Genomic DNA, 18,949 nt, shown 5'->3' on the forward strand with positions numbered 1-18,949 from the left:
CGAATTCGAAAGTTTGTATTGAAAAATACAATAAAAACAAAGCAACTACAAAACTACGAATTTTTAAAACTTGTAATTTAATTACAAATTGTTTCATTTCAGAAGGTTTTTATTGTGTATAATTAACACATAATAATTTTTTCGAATTTGTTTACAATTAAAAAAATCTAATAATTTAATAAATACAATACATATAATTTTACTTTTACTTTCACTTTTACAAATTCATACAATTTATTTTTTAAGATGTGTGTGTTTTTGTTTTAATTTATCTTAATGTTTATTAATGCATTTTTATTTTAATTTTTATTTAAAAAAAATATACCATTTTTAAAGAGAAGACAAAAATATATTTGTGCACAACTATGTTGTCGTCGGTACTATTCTTTTAAAGGACAATTAACAATATTGAGTATTTATAGCCGATGACTGCTTTTTCATATAAAATTTTTGTATATACTGAACAGTTGGATTTGCTCTTAACTGATTAATTTGTCTTTCCTAATTTTGTACGTTGCGGTGATTGAAATTATGAATTTGAGAAGCCTCTATCAAAGGGGCTCTTAACTTCGCTGTGTCGCGTATGCAGGTTTAAAGTAGGTGACGTTACACTGGTCGTAAGTTCACATACTGTTTTTATAGATCCAGTGGGAATATTTTGTGTCTGTGATGTCGTAGATGTTGACTGTTGTGTCGTTTCAGTATTTTTTGCAGTTTCATTAGATAAAGGTGTAGTTGAACCTGATGTTGATGTTGTTGGCAGAACGTATGCGCCTTCATTGTCAAACTCTGCTGAGGTGTCTCGTGGTTGCAGCATATTTTTACCAGTAATTGACGATTTGTAATCTTCTCGTTTCACTCCACATAAATAAAATTTCAAAAATTCATATGTTGACCAGCAAATAGCTGTAGCTGGCATTGAATATAGAACTCTAGCTGCCATACCTTTAAAAAAACCATTGACCCCAGCTACTGCATAAATCTATTTAAAAAAAAAAATTTTTTTTTATAAATAATTTTGTTAAAGAGATTCATATAATTTTTTTCTATTAAAATTAATTATAGTAAAATGATATTCAAAACTTGTTATAAAATAAAAAATATTCGCTATGAAACTTATTAATGACAACGGGCAAGTGTTTTCTTTGAGACAGGCTGCTATTTGGATCTTGTAAATCAAATATACTAAATATTGTTTATTAGCTAATCATTACTATTATTACTAATAATTTTTAATAAATCTAAAGGCGGTATATACTTTATACTTTCTTTGTCCTATTTTTATGATATATGATATTTGATATTTCTGATATTATTTTCAAAACTACTCTAGATAATTACTATAGTCACACTAGATGTAATAACTTTGACCATAAGTTAAGGATTCGTTGCGACATAACTTTTGCAATAAACCTAAACTTATAGATATGTACCTTCGATATGGGATTTTAAGTTTACCTGTTTAATTGCCTCCATCATGCCCTTCGTATAACCGTTTTCTTGAGTATTCAATAGTGTTTTAACAACATCCAAAGGTGTTGTCATTGCAGCTGCACAAGCACCGGCTGCTCCTCCCGCTACCATATGTACCGGAGCATTGTACCTTCTTTCATGATTGAGCTACAAAAAATGTTTAACATTAATTACAGTAACAATTTTATATTTTTTATTATAATTATGTACCATATTTTGGAAAAATTCGTACGTAGTAAAATGTATTGTTTGATATGGTATATTCATAATCAGTTGCGTGGAATACGACCGGTAAAATGCTTTAATACCTTCATTTTTATAAACGTCCCGCATGCATGCCAGGACAGATCGATACGGTGAATTATACATTTGCAAGCGTTGCTTGACTACTTCAATAGGATTCGAAACAGCATCATGTATCAGTGTTGCCGCAGCACCCGATAGCACTATAATTATTAAATTAAAAAATAAATATATATATATATAAATGTATATATTTTTTGCCAAACAATATGAGAACTTACTATAATTCAAATGATTATTGGTAGTAAATTTAGTTAATAATTCCTTTGTTAGCTCATAAGAACCGAAATACAACGCATGAGCAGGACCAGCACCAATAACAACAGCACTAACACCACGTATCGGCCTACAGTTTCATAACAAATATAAAAAAAATCGGTTCGGTAGTGGTTAGTGGAAAAATCAATATTATGGAAAATATTTCAAGTAACCTTAAAATGCCTTCTTTTTTGATCATATTCGTAAACGTCTTAGATATACTGTAGTTTGATGTGGCTGGTGACAAACTTTGCATTCTTGTCTGAAATATATATGAAACATAAATAAATAATACGAAATACATTAAATACATTGTAATTAGAGCTAAAAATAATTTTTTTATTAGTCAGGTACACCCCCGATTTGATCCGGGAATAGAAAATTTTAGTTATAATGAATTTTTTTTTATTGTTTATAATAATAGGGTCATATCGTGACATCTTATTAATAAGTATTGCAATTAATTATTTAAACATAGTTTAAAAAAGAGACTGTTTTTAGCTTATTTTTGTTGACGAAATATTGTAAGCGATTAAATTATGCAATCTCATGGTGATAATAAAATATATGGGTTCATTATATCGAACCGGTAATCAATCTTATGCATTATGGTATATGTACACATACATTTTTTCTATATTGTATCGAAAAAGAAAACATTTTTATTCTGTATACATTTGTGTTATGTACTATAATTATCTATACAAAACCAAAAGTAGAAGAGAAACAGATATGAAAAAGTTGAACGTGTTTGTAATCGATATAAAACTATTAAAAGCTATGAGATTATTTCCAAAAAATAACAAAATATATGTATTTTTCATTTTAAATATACATTAAATATTCAATTTTTTAAATATATTATATTTGATTGAATATTCCTTACTACATTTATTTGGGTGTGGCCACATTTGCTTTATCGCACAATACAGCTTATGTTTCTGAATATACCAAGTTGTGGATTTAAATCTGTTTTATTGGAGGGACATGGATAGAATTAAATTATGTGGGATGCGTTATGCAACTGTTTCTAACTCAGATGATAGAAACATTATCTCATAATACAAAAAACACGATTACAACAACAAGAAACCACAAATATTTGAGTATACAGAAATGTGCATTTCACAATAAAAAAAAATAAAAAATAATTTTTAGATTAGTTTTTTTTGAAACTTAATATTTTATAAAGCTTAAGTTCTAATAAAATAATTCATTATTTTATCATGATGACAGTATTTTTAAAGAAAGCGATAGCATAAATTTCATTTATATTCAACTTTATTATTCCAAAAATGTCTAATCTACTGAATCATAAGGCACGAAATATACTATTATTTAAGAACATTAACGCAATTTCATTATATTTATATATTTAATAATTATTCCTTCATAAAAAATAAAGTTAACATAGGAAATAAAATTTCTTGTATAGTACAAAAAAAATATTTATATGCATAAGGAACGTTGCCAATGGCTAAATGTAATATTTCCAGATTTTAGTTGAAGTTGAAAGAACGAGGCGAAAAATGTCCAGATTATCCTATCAACAACACAGGAGGGAAGCAAATCTTAACGCAAACGCTACTATTATGAATCAGTAAATGACTTAAATGTGTTCACGATAATCAAAAGCCACATAATTTAACTTAACGAAAACAAACTATTATTGCTTTTTCTCTTATGGGCTTTTTAATCATATCAATTAATAAAGTTTTGTTAATTAATGAATTTCTAATGGACCAAATGGTCATCACTAAATTCTTAATATCTTTTTCATTGCAAATTTGTTTGGTTTTTACAATATATGTTTGATATATTGACATCTTGATCTGTATTTAGATTCTGATATTTGGTGAGTTTGTCAGTTTTTACTAATCCACATTATAATTCGTTTTACATACCGTATTAATAAAATTGATCTAAGGCACATATTGATAAAGTCTTGGTTGGGAGACCGCGCTGATTTTGTGCATTTACAAGGATCACACTTATTTAGTATTATAACACTTTTTTGACTTTCAAACTAAATGTGAGAAGTTTACTTAAGACAGTCTTACATTTTTAATGACATGTATTTTTTCAGAACTGTATGTGAAATTTCTTCTCTAATTATACTCTATTTTAATTCTTTTTTATTTTATTTTTTTATATTATTATTTCTAAAGCCCTTGATAGGCTTTTAAGAAAAAATGGCTATAAATATTGTTATTAATGGATGCTCTGATTGAGACATACACTTTGTTCATTTCTTTAACTTTTATTTTGTAAACATTAAAATCAAGTTAATTTACAATCATTTCTTATGTTGCCGTAGCCCGACTAGAGATTCTAAAATTTTCTTCTTACCTATCTGACGTAAGATGATTTAATAAAGATCTTTTTCTCTACGTTAAATATATTCAACATAGTGAAATATAATAAACATATTATTTTCATCATATAATATTTTCCGATACGGGCAAAAAATATTCAATTACATCCGGTTTATGCAGATTTTAATATTTTTTTGAAATATATAAGAAGTAAAATCTAGATCAAAAGAGTTTGAACTAGATTTAGATCAAAAAAATTAAGAAAAGATTTTATAATGAAGAAAAAATTTTTAACAAAAATGTTATTTGAATTTAAGTAATTTTTTAATTCTTCAAATTTGAAGTTTTGTTAGTTTTTGTTACTTATTTCCACCAACTGTGCTATAATAAGAACAATTATATCAAAGCCAGTTATATAAATAGACCTCCAGTTCAAAATTGTATACGGACTATCAAATCTTTAAACATTCCCAGACATTATCATTAAGACATTAAATTATTCAAATAAGCAAATTAAAAAATATAATTATTATGTATGCATATCAAAAGATACCACAATCTCTAGCTACTACAGAGATCTTCTCCCACTAAGAAAAATAGTTAAATAATAGAGAGTTCAGTTCCCATTGAATCGGGACACTGTATTTACTAGATATTTTATAATATAGCTAGATTAATATCCTTCTTACACATATTTATTTTCATAAAAAATTGGAAAATATAAAAATAGACAATAGAATAGATATAAACAGTAGAATAGATATAGACAATAGAGTAAATATATCAATAGAATAAATATAATCAATACAAAAAAGAATTTGTGTTTAAAAATTTTATAACAAATTTTATAAATATATTTTATCTGAATACGCTTATTATGTGTGCATTTTGACTGAATTATTTTTTGTAAAGATATACCTAAACAAATAATGGGTAAGGATCTATTTTGGTATACTATAATCCGTATATACTTAAAGAAATTTATTATAGTTCTTTGTAGCTAAAACTGCTGATTAAATATACTTATTATAGACTTATTATATATCTAGTAAATTGCACTTGCAGAATTATATCTGTAATGAACAAGCAATTAACACCTTATCTGTCTATTTACACAATATCTGCTTATCACCTCTAGAAGACAAGTAAAGAAAGGTACTGATACTGTCAGAATAAAGGAAACAGTGCTGCTTTAGGTCAATTGACGATAATGCATCTGTAATTATAAAATGAAATGAGTTTAAAGCGATTCTAAACGAATGTGTCAGTTTGACTTATGTAAAGCAATAATAATTTATGTTGAAACTTAAAAGACGACTTTTAAGTCATAATACAATTAAATTCGTTTTCTTTAATTTTGAACTTTGATTATATTTTATTTTTACTTGATAGCTCCCCAATAGCGAGCACTCTTCGTACTTGAACTTAATTCTGTAATATAAAAATATAATTATACACCTAAATGTATGTAATTATGTATATATAAAATATACACATGTTCAGCTATATGAGCTTCTGTAACAATAAATAAAAATTAATATAATATGTAAGGTAATAAAATTTTGTTGTAGTACATAAAGTTTATTACGGTTTTTAACAACGTCACGAAAATAATTCATTTAGATATATTTTGTTGAAAAAATAGATATTATTTAGATAAACAAAAAGTTATTCTACAGTAGAAAATTTTATATAAAGATGTCATATATTAAAAACGTTAAGCATCGCCTTATCTCTGGAAAATTATAAAAAACTAAAATGCTTACTGAATGAATACCAATTAAATAGAGATACAATTTGAATCACGTAATTATATCACTGATATAGATAGATATTTAACAGATATGGCGTATCATTATATTGGGAACAGTAGCATTGTATTAATTATAATTATAATAAATTGATAATAAGTTACATTCTGAGCTTCTCTCTATGGAGAGCTATGGAGTCATGTATGAACAGCAGTGCTGCGCTTTTATATAACCATAACCTTGCTATAATGGTGTACATATATACATATTTACAATATAGATACATAGTTTATACAAATAATGCCAGTAAACAAATATAACTTATTTGGTATATGTGAGGGAAAATGTGTACAATTATAAAGATACAACAATTACTCACAAACAATAAAAAAGTACCAAACAAAATATGAATGTAAAGAAATAAATAATTATAGCAAAAAAAAATTTTTCGACAGTGATGTACATTGTACATAATATGAAAATCTTCCGGATTTTGTTGGTTTACAAAATTGACAAAATTAAATCGACAGTAAATTTTGTCGAGCTGTCATCTTCAGCTCAGAATTTTTTAATTGTTTATATTTACCAGCAATAGCAATAATATGATATTAAACTTTTATACAAACAGTTTTTTTATTTTTGCAATTTCTCTTTCCCACTACTATTTGCATAAATTGTAGATAAATTATAAATTAATGAATGCATTCATATAGTACATAAAATTAATTACAAAGCCGCTTTTTTGTATCACTTTAGATCGAACGGTACGAAATACCGCCGATACAAGTTTGTGTATTAATTTAATTTATATAAGCTTAAGCACATTGAAAGCATGACCAACACAATTTGTCAATCTTATCAAATTTTCTCAGTTTACGCAAAGACGCGATAAACACTGTAAACCAACGTGAGGTGATAAGAGTTTTTCTTGTTAAAGATATGAGTAAATAAATTACAGATAGCCTTTGAGATGAAATAAAAGTATGTCGAATGGGAAGTATTCATTAATACTTGTTCATGCATTTTTTTATGAGAGATTTATGGGGTTTCAAATGTTTGCGAACATTTTATTACAGAACTCATAAGGCAGGCAACAAAACCAAAAGATAATAACAACATAAAAAGTATTGAATGCAAAAAACTAAAAAGAAGACAAAAAATTACATCACGACTTGCTCTATGAGGTTAGAAAATATATCTTGCAGTGATTTCTATATTATTATGACAATTAACTGTACCTTTATTGAATCTAATGGATATACGATGAAATGTTCCAAGACACCTGCCATTGCTCCAGCTGTCATATTAATTGCCACGCTTGTTGTGGGTAAAGATTCATAGTCGTCCGCATTCATTGCAAGTATTTTTTTTTGTATATTTTGTTCAATACTTGAATTACTTCTTCACTGGATAATAACACCAAATTTTGCGGTAAATCGTAAAATTCAACACTGTAAATATAACATAAAAATGTGGACAGGTAATCGCCGACCCGTGCTGTATTTATTTGATTAGCAGTGAAGAGTGCTGTGTGCTGTCAGTATTTTTTTAGCGTTTTGTTATATTTAATTATCAATATGATTTAATTGTTACAAAATGCAGACTCTCACTTTCAAAAAATCTGCGTCTCACACAACACGCAAAAAACAACTGCATTCAAAAGTTAGAGAATTTGATCAAATTGGACTACATTATATATTAAATTCTGCTTCATAATCAAAAATATCATTCACAATGAAACATGTGATTATAATTTAGGTGAGAACAGTTTTATAATGGTGGAAATTTACTTGCACAAAATTATGTAAAGAAAATATTTGTTTATAAAAAATTTTATGTATATAATAAAAATATATATAAAAAAAATTTTTTTTTAAATAAATTCCAAAAAAAATATGTTACTGTGTTTTTTATATTGCTGAGAACAGCTTAATAGGAAATGTCATTTTAAAAATAAATTCTACTATTGGGAGAACTTAAGAATACACAGCTTTGGAAGCATGTTTGGAATTTTGGGAATGAATCAAGTTTTGAGCTTAATAAAATGATTAATATCATATGTAATATGATATATAACATGGTGTGGTAATAATTTGTATCCCATAGAGTGAGGAATGTAGTTTTAGTTTAAACACATTAGAAAAAGCACCGTCTTTTTTGTATAGTTCGAAACATAGTCAACATAGTATAGTTTAATAGTCAATATTAGTAGCTTTGTTGTATATAATGACAGCTTTTTCAACAAATCAAGTCATTTATTATTTTGACATGGTTATATTCTGAAACATGTAAATTTATCTTTACGCATAAATCGATTTGTAAACAAATCCATTATGTAAAATCAAAATATCGTATAAATTTGAAACATTAAACAAATACTAATATAGTCTATATAATATAAAGTAGAAAGAGTATAACAAGTAATACAAAATAGTGGGCTAATAGCGACATCTTCAGCGACGTGACCTTAATCCATACAAGTAAAATTAAAGATAATAAGATAATATCGAGACACAACAAAAAAGCATAAAGCCACGCTCGGCCTGCTCTACCAAAACTCTTACAAAACATAACAATAACAAATAATATTATTAATTATACAACAAATAATGTGTCTCTGTTTAGGATTATTTAGATCCAAGATGAAGCTTTTGGATGTCCAATTCATAATATTAACTTTAATTAATTATTATTTAAAATTAAGATTAACAGCGATTTTTCTAACATTAGTTAGAAATGTCTAGTAATCAGATAATTGCAAATTATATCAATGCTTTTGGCTGGTTCAAATATGTTGAATTTTTTACCCACAATCATGTGGAATGTGGAATGAAAACGGTTTTCTTATAAAAGATTTATTTCTGTTTCACCTACCTATCTAAATAGTTTTATATATTTTATCTGATTTTTTATTAGCTTAATTTTATATATTTTATAATAAAGTTCAACTACACAGAATAATATCAAAATATATTTTTTTTCCATAACTTATAAAATTAAGTTCACAATAGATTGTAATATATAAGAAAAGTGAAAGCTAATTACAGAGTCTGCTTTTGTTGTATTTCCTATATTTGCAAGTACACTAAAACGATGCTTAATAAAAATATTGTTTATTTATCAATTTATGATGTTTATGATGCTTGATATATTAATTCAGTGTATAAATAAAAAATTTTATTCTTAACGTTAACATTACCAAAAATAATTTATTATATCTATAGCTATATTTGCCGTTTATATATTTAAGTGATTTATTTTATCCCATAAATAATAGAAATGTCACTTTGAGGCGTTTTCTGGAGCCTGTAGTTTTCTAGTAAGCCTACAGAAATGCGGGCTTAACATGTGGAAGTTTCAAAGTGGAATATTTGTTAGGTATAATGTTATTTTTATTTTTGTCAAGTAAAAAACATAAATTCATAACAAAACTATCAATTCCTAAAGCTTTTATTTTAATAAGGATTTCACTCTTTTAAATATTTAACTTAACCCTCTTATGTCGTTATATATGACACTTTCAGTTATTGTCGAATTACAATATAATAATTCATTTTATTTTTATTAATTAAGTAAAAATTATTACTAATTCTTTGATAAAATAATTCAATTTATGCGTATGGTGATTACTTTGTAGGGGTTTACTTGATGTCAGTCCAGAAATTTGAGAAATAGATACAATTTTTAATAGCTCTTACAGCCATTTGAAAAGTAAACAAGAAGCATAGTTTACTGGATCGTAAAATCACTTTCTATATGTTTAAAGTAGGTGAAATAATATTGAATATATTAGCTGTTTGAAGAAAGTACATACACAGGTAATTAACAAAAAGTATTGCATAACTCGAAATACTGTAACATACTGCCAGTGTCATCTAATTAAGAAAATAAGTTAGTATTTTATAAAATAAGTACACTTAAACGCTAATTTATATTTTATTTATACTCTTTATTAAGGATCATAAATTTTTCGTCTTTAATATATATATAAATACATATATAAGTATATAACTGTTATTTTTAATGCTTGACTTAAAACTAAGTTTAATGCAATAATTTTCTCCATTGATCTACAATTAAAACATTTAATTGAAACACATATTTAACACAAATACTTAATTTATTATAGTTAATTTATTCTATATATAACGACAATATCCTAAGGTATCCTGAGGTATTTGCGTTAAGTTGAAGTGCTGCTTGCCTTCGTGCCCTGATTTTCCAAATTTTATTAAAACTTAAATAAATGCTAATTGCAAAGAATTAAAATTCACTATAATTAGATAAATAAATGCAACAAAAATATTGTCATTTCAGATATTAGGCTTTTTCATATTAGTTTTTAAAAAGCTTCTAGCTATAAATGGACGATTTATAATCCTTTGTTGAACCAAACTTCATTAAGTTTATCATTCTTTTTCTTAATATCTTCTTGTACATCGGCTTCTAGACTAGATACATTTATAGAAGCCCGTTGAGAGAAGAAAGCACAGCCTAGTGGTGTTGCAAATATTAAAACAAAACCACAGAATAGTGTTTGAATCGGAGCGCTCGCTCTTGGAAAACGTTTGAGGAAACCTCGTTTTTCGAGTGCTTCAATTAAAACTGGTGTCAATGCCATACCAGGTGTGGCCATTGCAATTCTGCTAGCTACAACGGCAGTGATGCCAACAGCTGCTGCTTTCTTGGATATACCAACCTCATTATTGTTCTCATCCAAAAGTGTAACTCCATTTTTCAGTTCTCTATAAAGTTGCAAAGAAAATGGTGAAGTAAAGAAAATTTTATTTGATTGATATTTAAATTACTTACTGTAATCGCATCATAGGCACATTGATACAATTGGCAGCAGCAACAGCTGCTAATGGCACAAGTCTTCCAATCAAAGGATTTAAATTCTAGTAAGCATAATATTAGAAAATTACTTTGCAGATAAAAGTTTGAAAAAACATACCTTAACAAGTCTATTAAGAGAGAGTGCTGTAGTTAACGCGCCTCCGGTAGCCAAAACATAAGACGTAAGTAACTGCCTATTACACATTATTAAGATAATATTAATATTATATATTATAATTTGGTGCTTACTCTTTAGAAATGGGTGTAGATCCAGATCTGTTGGTATAGTTGACAACAGCATTAAATGTTTGATTTACCCATTGCCAGAACACAACTGCTGGTGTAGTCTTATAAAAGGATAACATACCTGTTGAAAAACAAGTTTTGTGTATTATTGCATACTATAGTTAAAGGTATTGTAAATAGATGTTTAGCCAATCGACTGGGAAAGGGCTCCTTGCGCGTGTCCTTCTTATCTTAGTTTCTGATATTTAAAGTACAATATATTTTTTGACATTTTGTTATTTATTATATGGTCGAGTTCGCGTTTGCATCGAATTCAGTAAGATCTAAAGTTCAGCAGCACTAAATCATTTAAATTGGGTTTGTTTGATGTTTATCAGAGAGTGTATCGGTGTATCAGAGACTTATATATAGGAATGGTTCTAGTTTCTTGTTATAATTATAGAATTGACGAAGGCATATTTCTTAAGGGTATTGCTTAAAGTAAAATACCTTCGGCACTAATAATCTGGTCATACTAGAAAAAACTTGAATATAAATAGTATAAAAGAAAGCCCTGTACTTATATTTTTTTTTATTTTGATCATATCGTAAAATTTTTTTATATTTTATAATGTGCAATGGGAAGACTTTGTACGGTAGATTTGTGTTTTTTCAACGGATGTCCTCATGTGATGTAATGAAGAAACTAAGTATATTGACTAGTATTGATCTATACTAGTCTATTTACTAGAAGTAAATGAATAACGTAAAAATCACTGATTAACGTGGAAATAATAGTTGTCTTAGAATCTTAATATTTAATAATACAATATGAAATTGTTTTTGGAATCTATATTATACGCCGCTAAATTTAAATTGATTTGAACTTCAATTATTGTTCTCTCAACGAACTTAGACGGAAGTAAACATACAACAAACTAAATAGTTTACATGAACGTCATTATTAATTAAATTATTCGCAGCTCAGAATTGTATGTGAATATGTTGACTGTATTCTGAGCTTAAGTGAATGACCGGTAATAAATTCTACTTAATAAAACAAATAAACTATTGTTATCTTATCATTTTAAAATTTGCAGAACATTAAGTTCAAGGTTATACTATATTGGACATATTAGAATTACTGGTAATTGAAAAAAATATTTCGTAGATATATGTATTATTTATGTATTTGCCATTTATCAACAATAATTTTTTTAAGATTATTATAATTTTCTATTATTATTCATTTTATTATTTACTGTTTTTGGGGTATGAATAATTTAGAGTTTCTAATTTACGAACCTCCTTGACGATTACGTATTTCTTGTTTCGATAGTTCATCCCCATTTTCTATTTCCGTTAAGATTTTACTAAGTCTATAAAATTTCAAAATTTTTCATGGCACCTAATTAAAAATTTTTGGGCTTATTTTTTGGTTTTGTTGTGACTTTTCTACATTTAGTGCGGCGGGAATAAGGTACAAGGCAGTTTTTTCAGGGACTTTTGAAGGGCGAATTCGTTAATATTCGTAAATTCATAAATTGTAAAATACGGTTAAAATTTATTTTTATATTAATTATTTTTTAACTAACTTTAAACTTGGTCATTTAAATGAACTAAAACTTCAGCACATAGAAAGATAATATGAAAAATGTTAAACTTATTTTGTTATGTAAGTTGAATACAAATAAAATCAATTAAGAACCATAAACCATAAAGGATAAGATAAGATAACATGGATAAGGCAACGGAATTTTTTAGTTATATGGAATATATTATAAATATAAATCAATTACGAAATAAAATCCTTCACTTCATTTGCATATCCAGACATTATTCAACTGGCATTATATGTTAAGAGAAACAAATATCAAAATATCGGTTAAAAGCACAAAAAAGTGAAAAATTACAATATAGAATAGACAATAAAAAATGTTAGTTAACTAAAAGCAAGGAAAAAAATTATGGAATAAATAAAATTTTCTATAATAAAATAACTCGAAGTAACTTCGCAACCACAAGTTATTCCAATTACAATAAATATTCGTTTACAACAAACAATTATTATCTCAATTAACTAATAAATGTTATCAGATTGAAGTATACTTACAGCCTGTGATGAGTGTATTCATTGGTACTTGAGCAGACATTCTTCCAATTATTAAAGACTTTTCTCCAGTGTCGGGATGGAATGCAGAGTCGTAAAGATACTTGGCACGCCATAATTCCTCCACACTCTTGCATTCGCTCACTTCCTTACCAGCTCTGTAATCACTCACAATGCGTCGTGCTCGCTCCAATTCCGCATTTGTCGCCAGCAAATTTAGTGGATTTGTGAGTAGGAAGAAGTGTTTGGCTCGATTCAAATACGTGCTCTGATCATATTTAGGCTGATCAATATCAATTTTTGGCAGTGTTGACATATTTAATCCGTTCCGTTTCGTTCAATGCAAACCTAATATAATTATATGCTTTTTACTTTAATTACTTATCACAGTTGGGTATAGATAGTGAAAATAATTTGTAATTATTATTAAAACAAAAATTTAATAATAAAAGAATTGTTTAGAATATTATAGGATATGACTGTATTCTGCATTATAGCAGAACATATTAAATTACACACATTTTACTTTTTTAAAAAATATTATAAACAAATAACGGCTAAGGCATATCATCCGTATCAATGTTATTAAATTAATGTTAAATTAACATTAACATTAAATTAACATTAACCAACAACATTCGTTTATCAGTTTGAGATCAATAAAATTATAATTAAGATTAAATTTATTATAAAATATTTATCAATCTGAACGACTTAGAAAAAAAGTGAGTATTTTGTTCACGTACATATTTATACAGATACATATAAATATATGTATAAATATTAGTATAAAATTTTTTTTTAAATCTGTTCACTTTCGCTTATCAATCAAACACATTAATCTTTGAACTAAGGGATCATTTCCATCTGACGTACATATGTACATATAAAATCAATTATCGTATATAATATACGTACATACTATATTTATATACACACATATATATATATATAGATATTAAGGTTAACATATTTTTCATTATAATAATAATTATAATCTTTATGCTTTTTTTGCCCAATTTGTTGTTTTTGCAGATAAAATCGATATATAGTATATACGTTTATATGCATTGCGGCACAAGTTTTTACGATTTTTTCACCTTTTTTTGAACCAAAATTTTTTAGCTGCAAAAACAATAAAATAATACCACACTATAAACACTTGTTACATAATAGTAATTATTATTTAATTACTAAATAAATATTTATTTGTGTTTAGAATAAGTTATTATTATCAAATATTAAATGAAATTTTAGTTATCTCAAAAAAAAAAACACTGAAACTTTTTCAAAATGAATTATAAATTTTCATTGAAATGACATCGAACTACTGGATTTCCTCCAGCACGAAAAAGCGATACTCTTCTTACCTACCGGTTTGGCAGATTGGCAGCAACTATTAAATGAGTCGACATTAAAAAAGCTTGGAAAGAAATAATCAGTCAAATTGGAGAAAAACCTAAATACTCTACATAACGAAAATGAAGGTTTCAATTGTTCGGTAATAGTGACCTTACTATAAGCTACAATTAATAATATGAATTGTATATCAATTGCATGAAAAACCTTAGTTACTATCGCTTAGATTGTATTTATAAATGTAATTAAGTAATATTATAAGTAATATTCCAATAATTAAAATAATAACAATAATAATATATTGCTAAGTCAATTAAATTTTTTTGTGGGAAATTGGAAACTATTATACGCAGCTGAATTTAGTGAGATTTTTACCGTAGTGAGAGATTTTTGTTTCGGTAAAATTAGGTTTCAAACAAATGACGAGAAAGATTTCAGTGAACGCAATTCGCACTGAAATAAAGATCTGAAAAATGATTTAGATTTAATACTTGGACATTCAAGTACACTTTAATCAGAAGCAAAGATAAAATCTAAATTAAAAATGAGTAGCTCAAATTAGTTTAAATAAAGAAGAAGAAAGAAACTCTATATTTGTTTTTATTTTATGTTTGTCAATTATATTTTTAATTTGTTCATTAATTAATAAAAAGTTTAGTTTTAAACCTGAAAAACATAGTAATTATATTATGTTGTAATATGTAATATGTGTAATAAAAAAAAACCTAGCATATTGACTTATAAGTATCACATTTTCATACATTTATACATAATTAATTATATTCAATTTATTAAATTTGAAATTTATTTTTATATGTTTGAGATGAACTTTCATTTGTAGTACACACAAAATTTGTCAATGAAAATGAATTAAATCGATAATGCCTAAATAAAAGTGTACTTCTATGCGTAAACAATGCAATGTGCCTCAGTCTTTTGTGTTTTATATTTTTTTCTCCGCAATATAAAAGCTTAACACCCTTTAGCAGTACAAAGAGAAAAAAAACAACTGTGAAAAAAATATTTGAATTGAAAGCTTTGCAAAATGAAAATGAAATACTTGAGTGTGGTGAAAAACATTACCAAGATAATGTTATAACATTAAACTTTAATGCTGGAACGCAGTAACAGTAAGGCATTGAACAGTGACGTCTTATTGCTATGCAGGTAGCATTAGGGTTACCAATAATTATTTAAATTATAAAGTTATTATAAGTAAAAATTGTGTATATATGTTTAATTAAATTTCGTTTTCAAATTCTGTTAAACCATAGAACTTTATTGAGAAAATTATGTATTTACGCTCAACAATGTATTTTGAATTTCTTCTCTGGAAGCAGTAGGAATAATGTATTTTCCTTAGTTTAATAGAACAAATAACAGATAATGATAAAGAATCTATTTCAACGAAATCAACAGTTCATCGAATTGAGAATTTAATATTATTTAAATAATCACAATCATTGCCTGGGATGGTAATTCCTTTAACATCTTTAAATATTGTAGATAAGAATTGCCTCGTGGTTTAAAATATAAATAACTAAATTGTTGAATTAATAAATGCACTCTGTAATGATTGATTTGTATTTTATTTTTATTAAACTAACATAACATCAACAGTAAATATTTTAATATATCATTAGTATTTTATCTTGATTCTGCTTCTGCTTTATCCATCTCTATTTAGTCGCTTTTATGTAGGTATGTACTTGTATGTATGTAATAATATTAAAATTTTACATAAATGTTCAATAATATTAATTAATAAATATATAAACAGCAAAAGTAATATAAGAATTTGAAAATTAAACACAATATTTAATATATAATATATTTATGTAATTTTAGGTCTTCTGTTAATAATCTTTTTATCTTGTAAATATTGTTCTTAAACATCAAATAATTTACGTTGAACGTTAAAATATTAGTTAAATTGCATTAAATTCAATCATTAACATATATATATTTATTAAACTTATATATTAAATCTGTTTGTATATATATATATATGTTTTATTAAGTGCTTATATACTTTACGTAATTCACAAACTATTAATTATTTTTTATATATATTATATCAATATACTTTTAACTTTACAAGAATTTATATTAATTAATTTTTAAATTTTTGTTAAATCATTTTATATATATGTATAATTAAATATAGATAATTAGTTTTATTTTGTAGGTAATTGATTCAAAGAATTGACCCCTTTCTTGGGAAGAACAATTATGTTCATAAAATATATATGATTAAAAATTGCTTAATGTATGAGAATCGTTGGTACTGATAGCAGTAATGTAATTTTATACATGGTTATTAAGTATAAGGTTAGATTATAATTTGGATAGGATAGGGTAGGTATTAAGTATTATATTTGATTTTCTAGAAATAAGCTCTAAATTTTAAAATTTTAATTAAAAATTCAAATAAAGTTTTAACTGTAAAATAATATATAATTATAATTGCTATTTAACTTTTAAGTTATGAACTATAATCAATAATATAATATGAATTAAATTTGAATTAAAAGTTTTTGACTAAAAATTTAAATATTGTTTTTTATATAACAATAATATATTAATATTGGATACGAAAAAAAAATGGAGAAATATATTAAACTATGTTAATGTATAATATAAGATAAAAATAATTTTTGATTTTACTTTTTAATATGAACTTCAATATAGTTTATAATATTTTAAATAATAATTTTTAAAAAAGATTGGTAATTAAAATAATCTTGTAAAATTAATTTGTACAATTTAATTTAAAATCATAATTATACATTAAAAAATCTTAATTTTTCATAAAAGAAACATAACAACCCTATTATGATTTATTATTAATTTTATTATAATTTAAAAGTTTAAACTGTATTTAACTGTATAGTTAATTTTATTTTCACTAACAATAGCATTTAAAGAAAGGTGGTGTGCTAAATATGCAAAATTATTTATTATTAAAACATGTTAAAATTTTAATAAACGAATTCAAATCAAATATGTAATTTTATGTCCTTTTTAATTTTAATTAACTTTATTTTGTTAACTATATATGATATGAAGTTAAATTAATATTGTAAAAACGATAGTGTAAAGGAAAAAATATCTAGTGTAAGGTAGGTAAACCTTGTAAATCTCGCAAATTTATGTAGTTCACCACGAGTTTTCAAAACCTTCATGAGACCAAATATACGCGGATATCTTAAAATTCCTTTGTAAATGCAGTGTACCTTTAGAAAATATATTGGTACACAGTATTGCAGTGGGGTTACGAGATAGTGAGGGGTTTACACTTCTTTAATGAATGCTTTTCATTTCATTGATTATAATCTAAAGCAATGGATAGAATAGAAGTTTGATTATTCTTATTTCAAATGTTTGTTTAAATTATATTTTACTATGTTTTAGATTCAAATAAAAGATACAACTTCTAAAAAATAACAATCCATTGAGTACCTATAGGACATGCATTGAACGACACATTTTCTCATAACTTATTCCAAATTTCCAAATTTTGATCACAAATATATCATTAAATGATTTAATTCATGACGCTTACTCTTTATTTGTAATATATTAATATATTTATTTTCTAAAAGCAAACAGTGATATAGTTACTATTAGAAAAAAAAATATCATATCATATTGTTTCTAGATTGTATGAAATTTATACGAGTTTATAAATTTATAAATATAAAACATGTGAGACGGATTCGAATAGCAAAGAAAAGACAAGGACAAAAATTTAATTAATTAATTGAAATTTGGCTGACCATACAACGTTGTTTCAAGTATTGTCAGGTACTTATCATCAATGGCCTTAGAAAATATTCGAATTTCTTGATTAATTTATAGTCCGTATATAATTTGTTTGAACTATAAACTAATTAAGAAATTCGAATATTCCCTAAGACAACTGATGATGAGTACTTGGCAATACTCGAAACAGCTGACCATACAAAACCAAATTTCAATAAATTAAATAAATTTTTGTACTTGTTTTTTCTTTGCTATTCAAATACGTCTAACTTTTAAATAGTTTCTTTTGTCATAAAGACACGTCACTCTCGGGAAGTCATTTGGTATTAATTAGTAATCCTAACCACCGATTAAATTTACGAGTTTTACACGATTTTAGGGTTATAAATCTGTGCTTTCATTTGACCATACTAATATATATATATATGTATATATATGTATAATTTCTGATCAATAATTTCATCTTTAATTTAAAATATAATTATTTAAATTATAATAAAAATATCGTTTTATTTTATTACAAATATATACATATACATTATATTATAAATTGA

General features: G+C 25.5%; 2 protein-coding genes across 5 annotated transcripts; both read right to left on the bottom strand.

The window, feature by feature from the left end:
- Positions 1–303: 303 nt before the first annotated feature.
- On the bottom strand, positions 304–7,884 carry LOC119680527 (mitoferrin). Of its 2 annotated transcripts, none has more exons than XM_038093375.1 (7): positions 7,791–7,884; positions 7,339–7,551; positions 2,208–2,296; positions 1,998–2,122; positions 1,684–1,919; positions 1,459–1,620; positions 304–982 (listed from the first exon to the last, which is right to left on the bottom strand). In XM_038093375.1, exons 2-7 carry the CDS (start codon positions 7,453–7,455, stop codon positions 530–532), a joined length of 1,182 nt encoding a protein of 393 aa, XP_037949303.1. In that variant the 5' UTR covers positions 7,456–7,551; positions 7,791–7,884; the 3' UTR covers positions 304–529. The 2 variants fall into 2 exon arrangements, with proteins under 2 accessions (XP_037949303.1, XP_037949302.1); XM_038093374.1 differs by having other exon boundaries at positions 7,711–7,884.
- A 2,155-nt stretch (positions 7,885–10,039) lies between these two features.
- Positions 10,040–14,685, bottom strand: LOC119680528 (sideroflexin-1-3). Of its 3 annotated transcripts, none has more exons than XM_038093376.1 (6): positions 14,642–14,685; positions 13,275–13,619; positions 11,186–11,303; positions 11,055–11,130; positions 10,913–10,998; positions 10,040–10,845 (listed from the first exon to the last, which is right to left on the bottom strand). In XM_038093376.1, the coding sequence occupies exons 2-6, from the start codon at positions 13,585–13,587 to the stop codon at positions 10,473–10,475; spliced, it is 966 nt and encodes a 321-aa protein (XP_037949304.1). In that variant the 5' UTR covers positions 13,588–13,619; positions 14,642–14,685; the 3' UTR covers positions 10,040–10,472. The 3 variants fall into 3 exon arrangements, with proteins under 3 accessions (XP_037949304.1, XP_037949305.1, XP_037949306.1); XM_038093377.1 differs by having other exon boundaries at positions 14,646–14,669; XM_038093378.1 differs by lacking the exon at positions 14,642–14,685 and adding an exon at positions 14,372–14,442.
- Between the last annotated feature and the right edge of the window lie 4,264 nt (positions 14,686–18,949).

Source organism: Teleopsis dalmanni, chromosome 2 (assembly GCF_002237135.1).
Source record: "Teleopsis dalmanni isolate 2A chromosome 2, ASM223713v2, whole genome shotgun sequence".
NCBI classification, from domain to species: domain Eukaryota; kingdom Metazoa; phylum Arthropoda; class Insecta; order Diptera; family Diopsidae; genus Teleopsis; species Teleopsis dalmanni.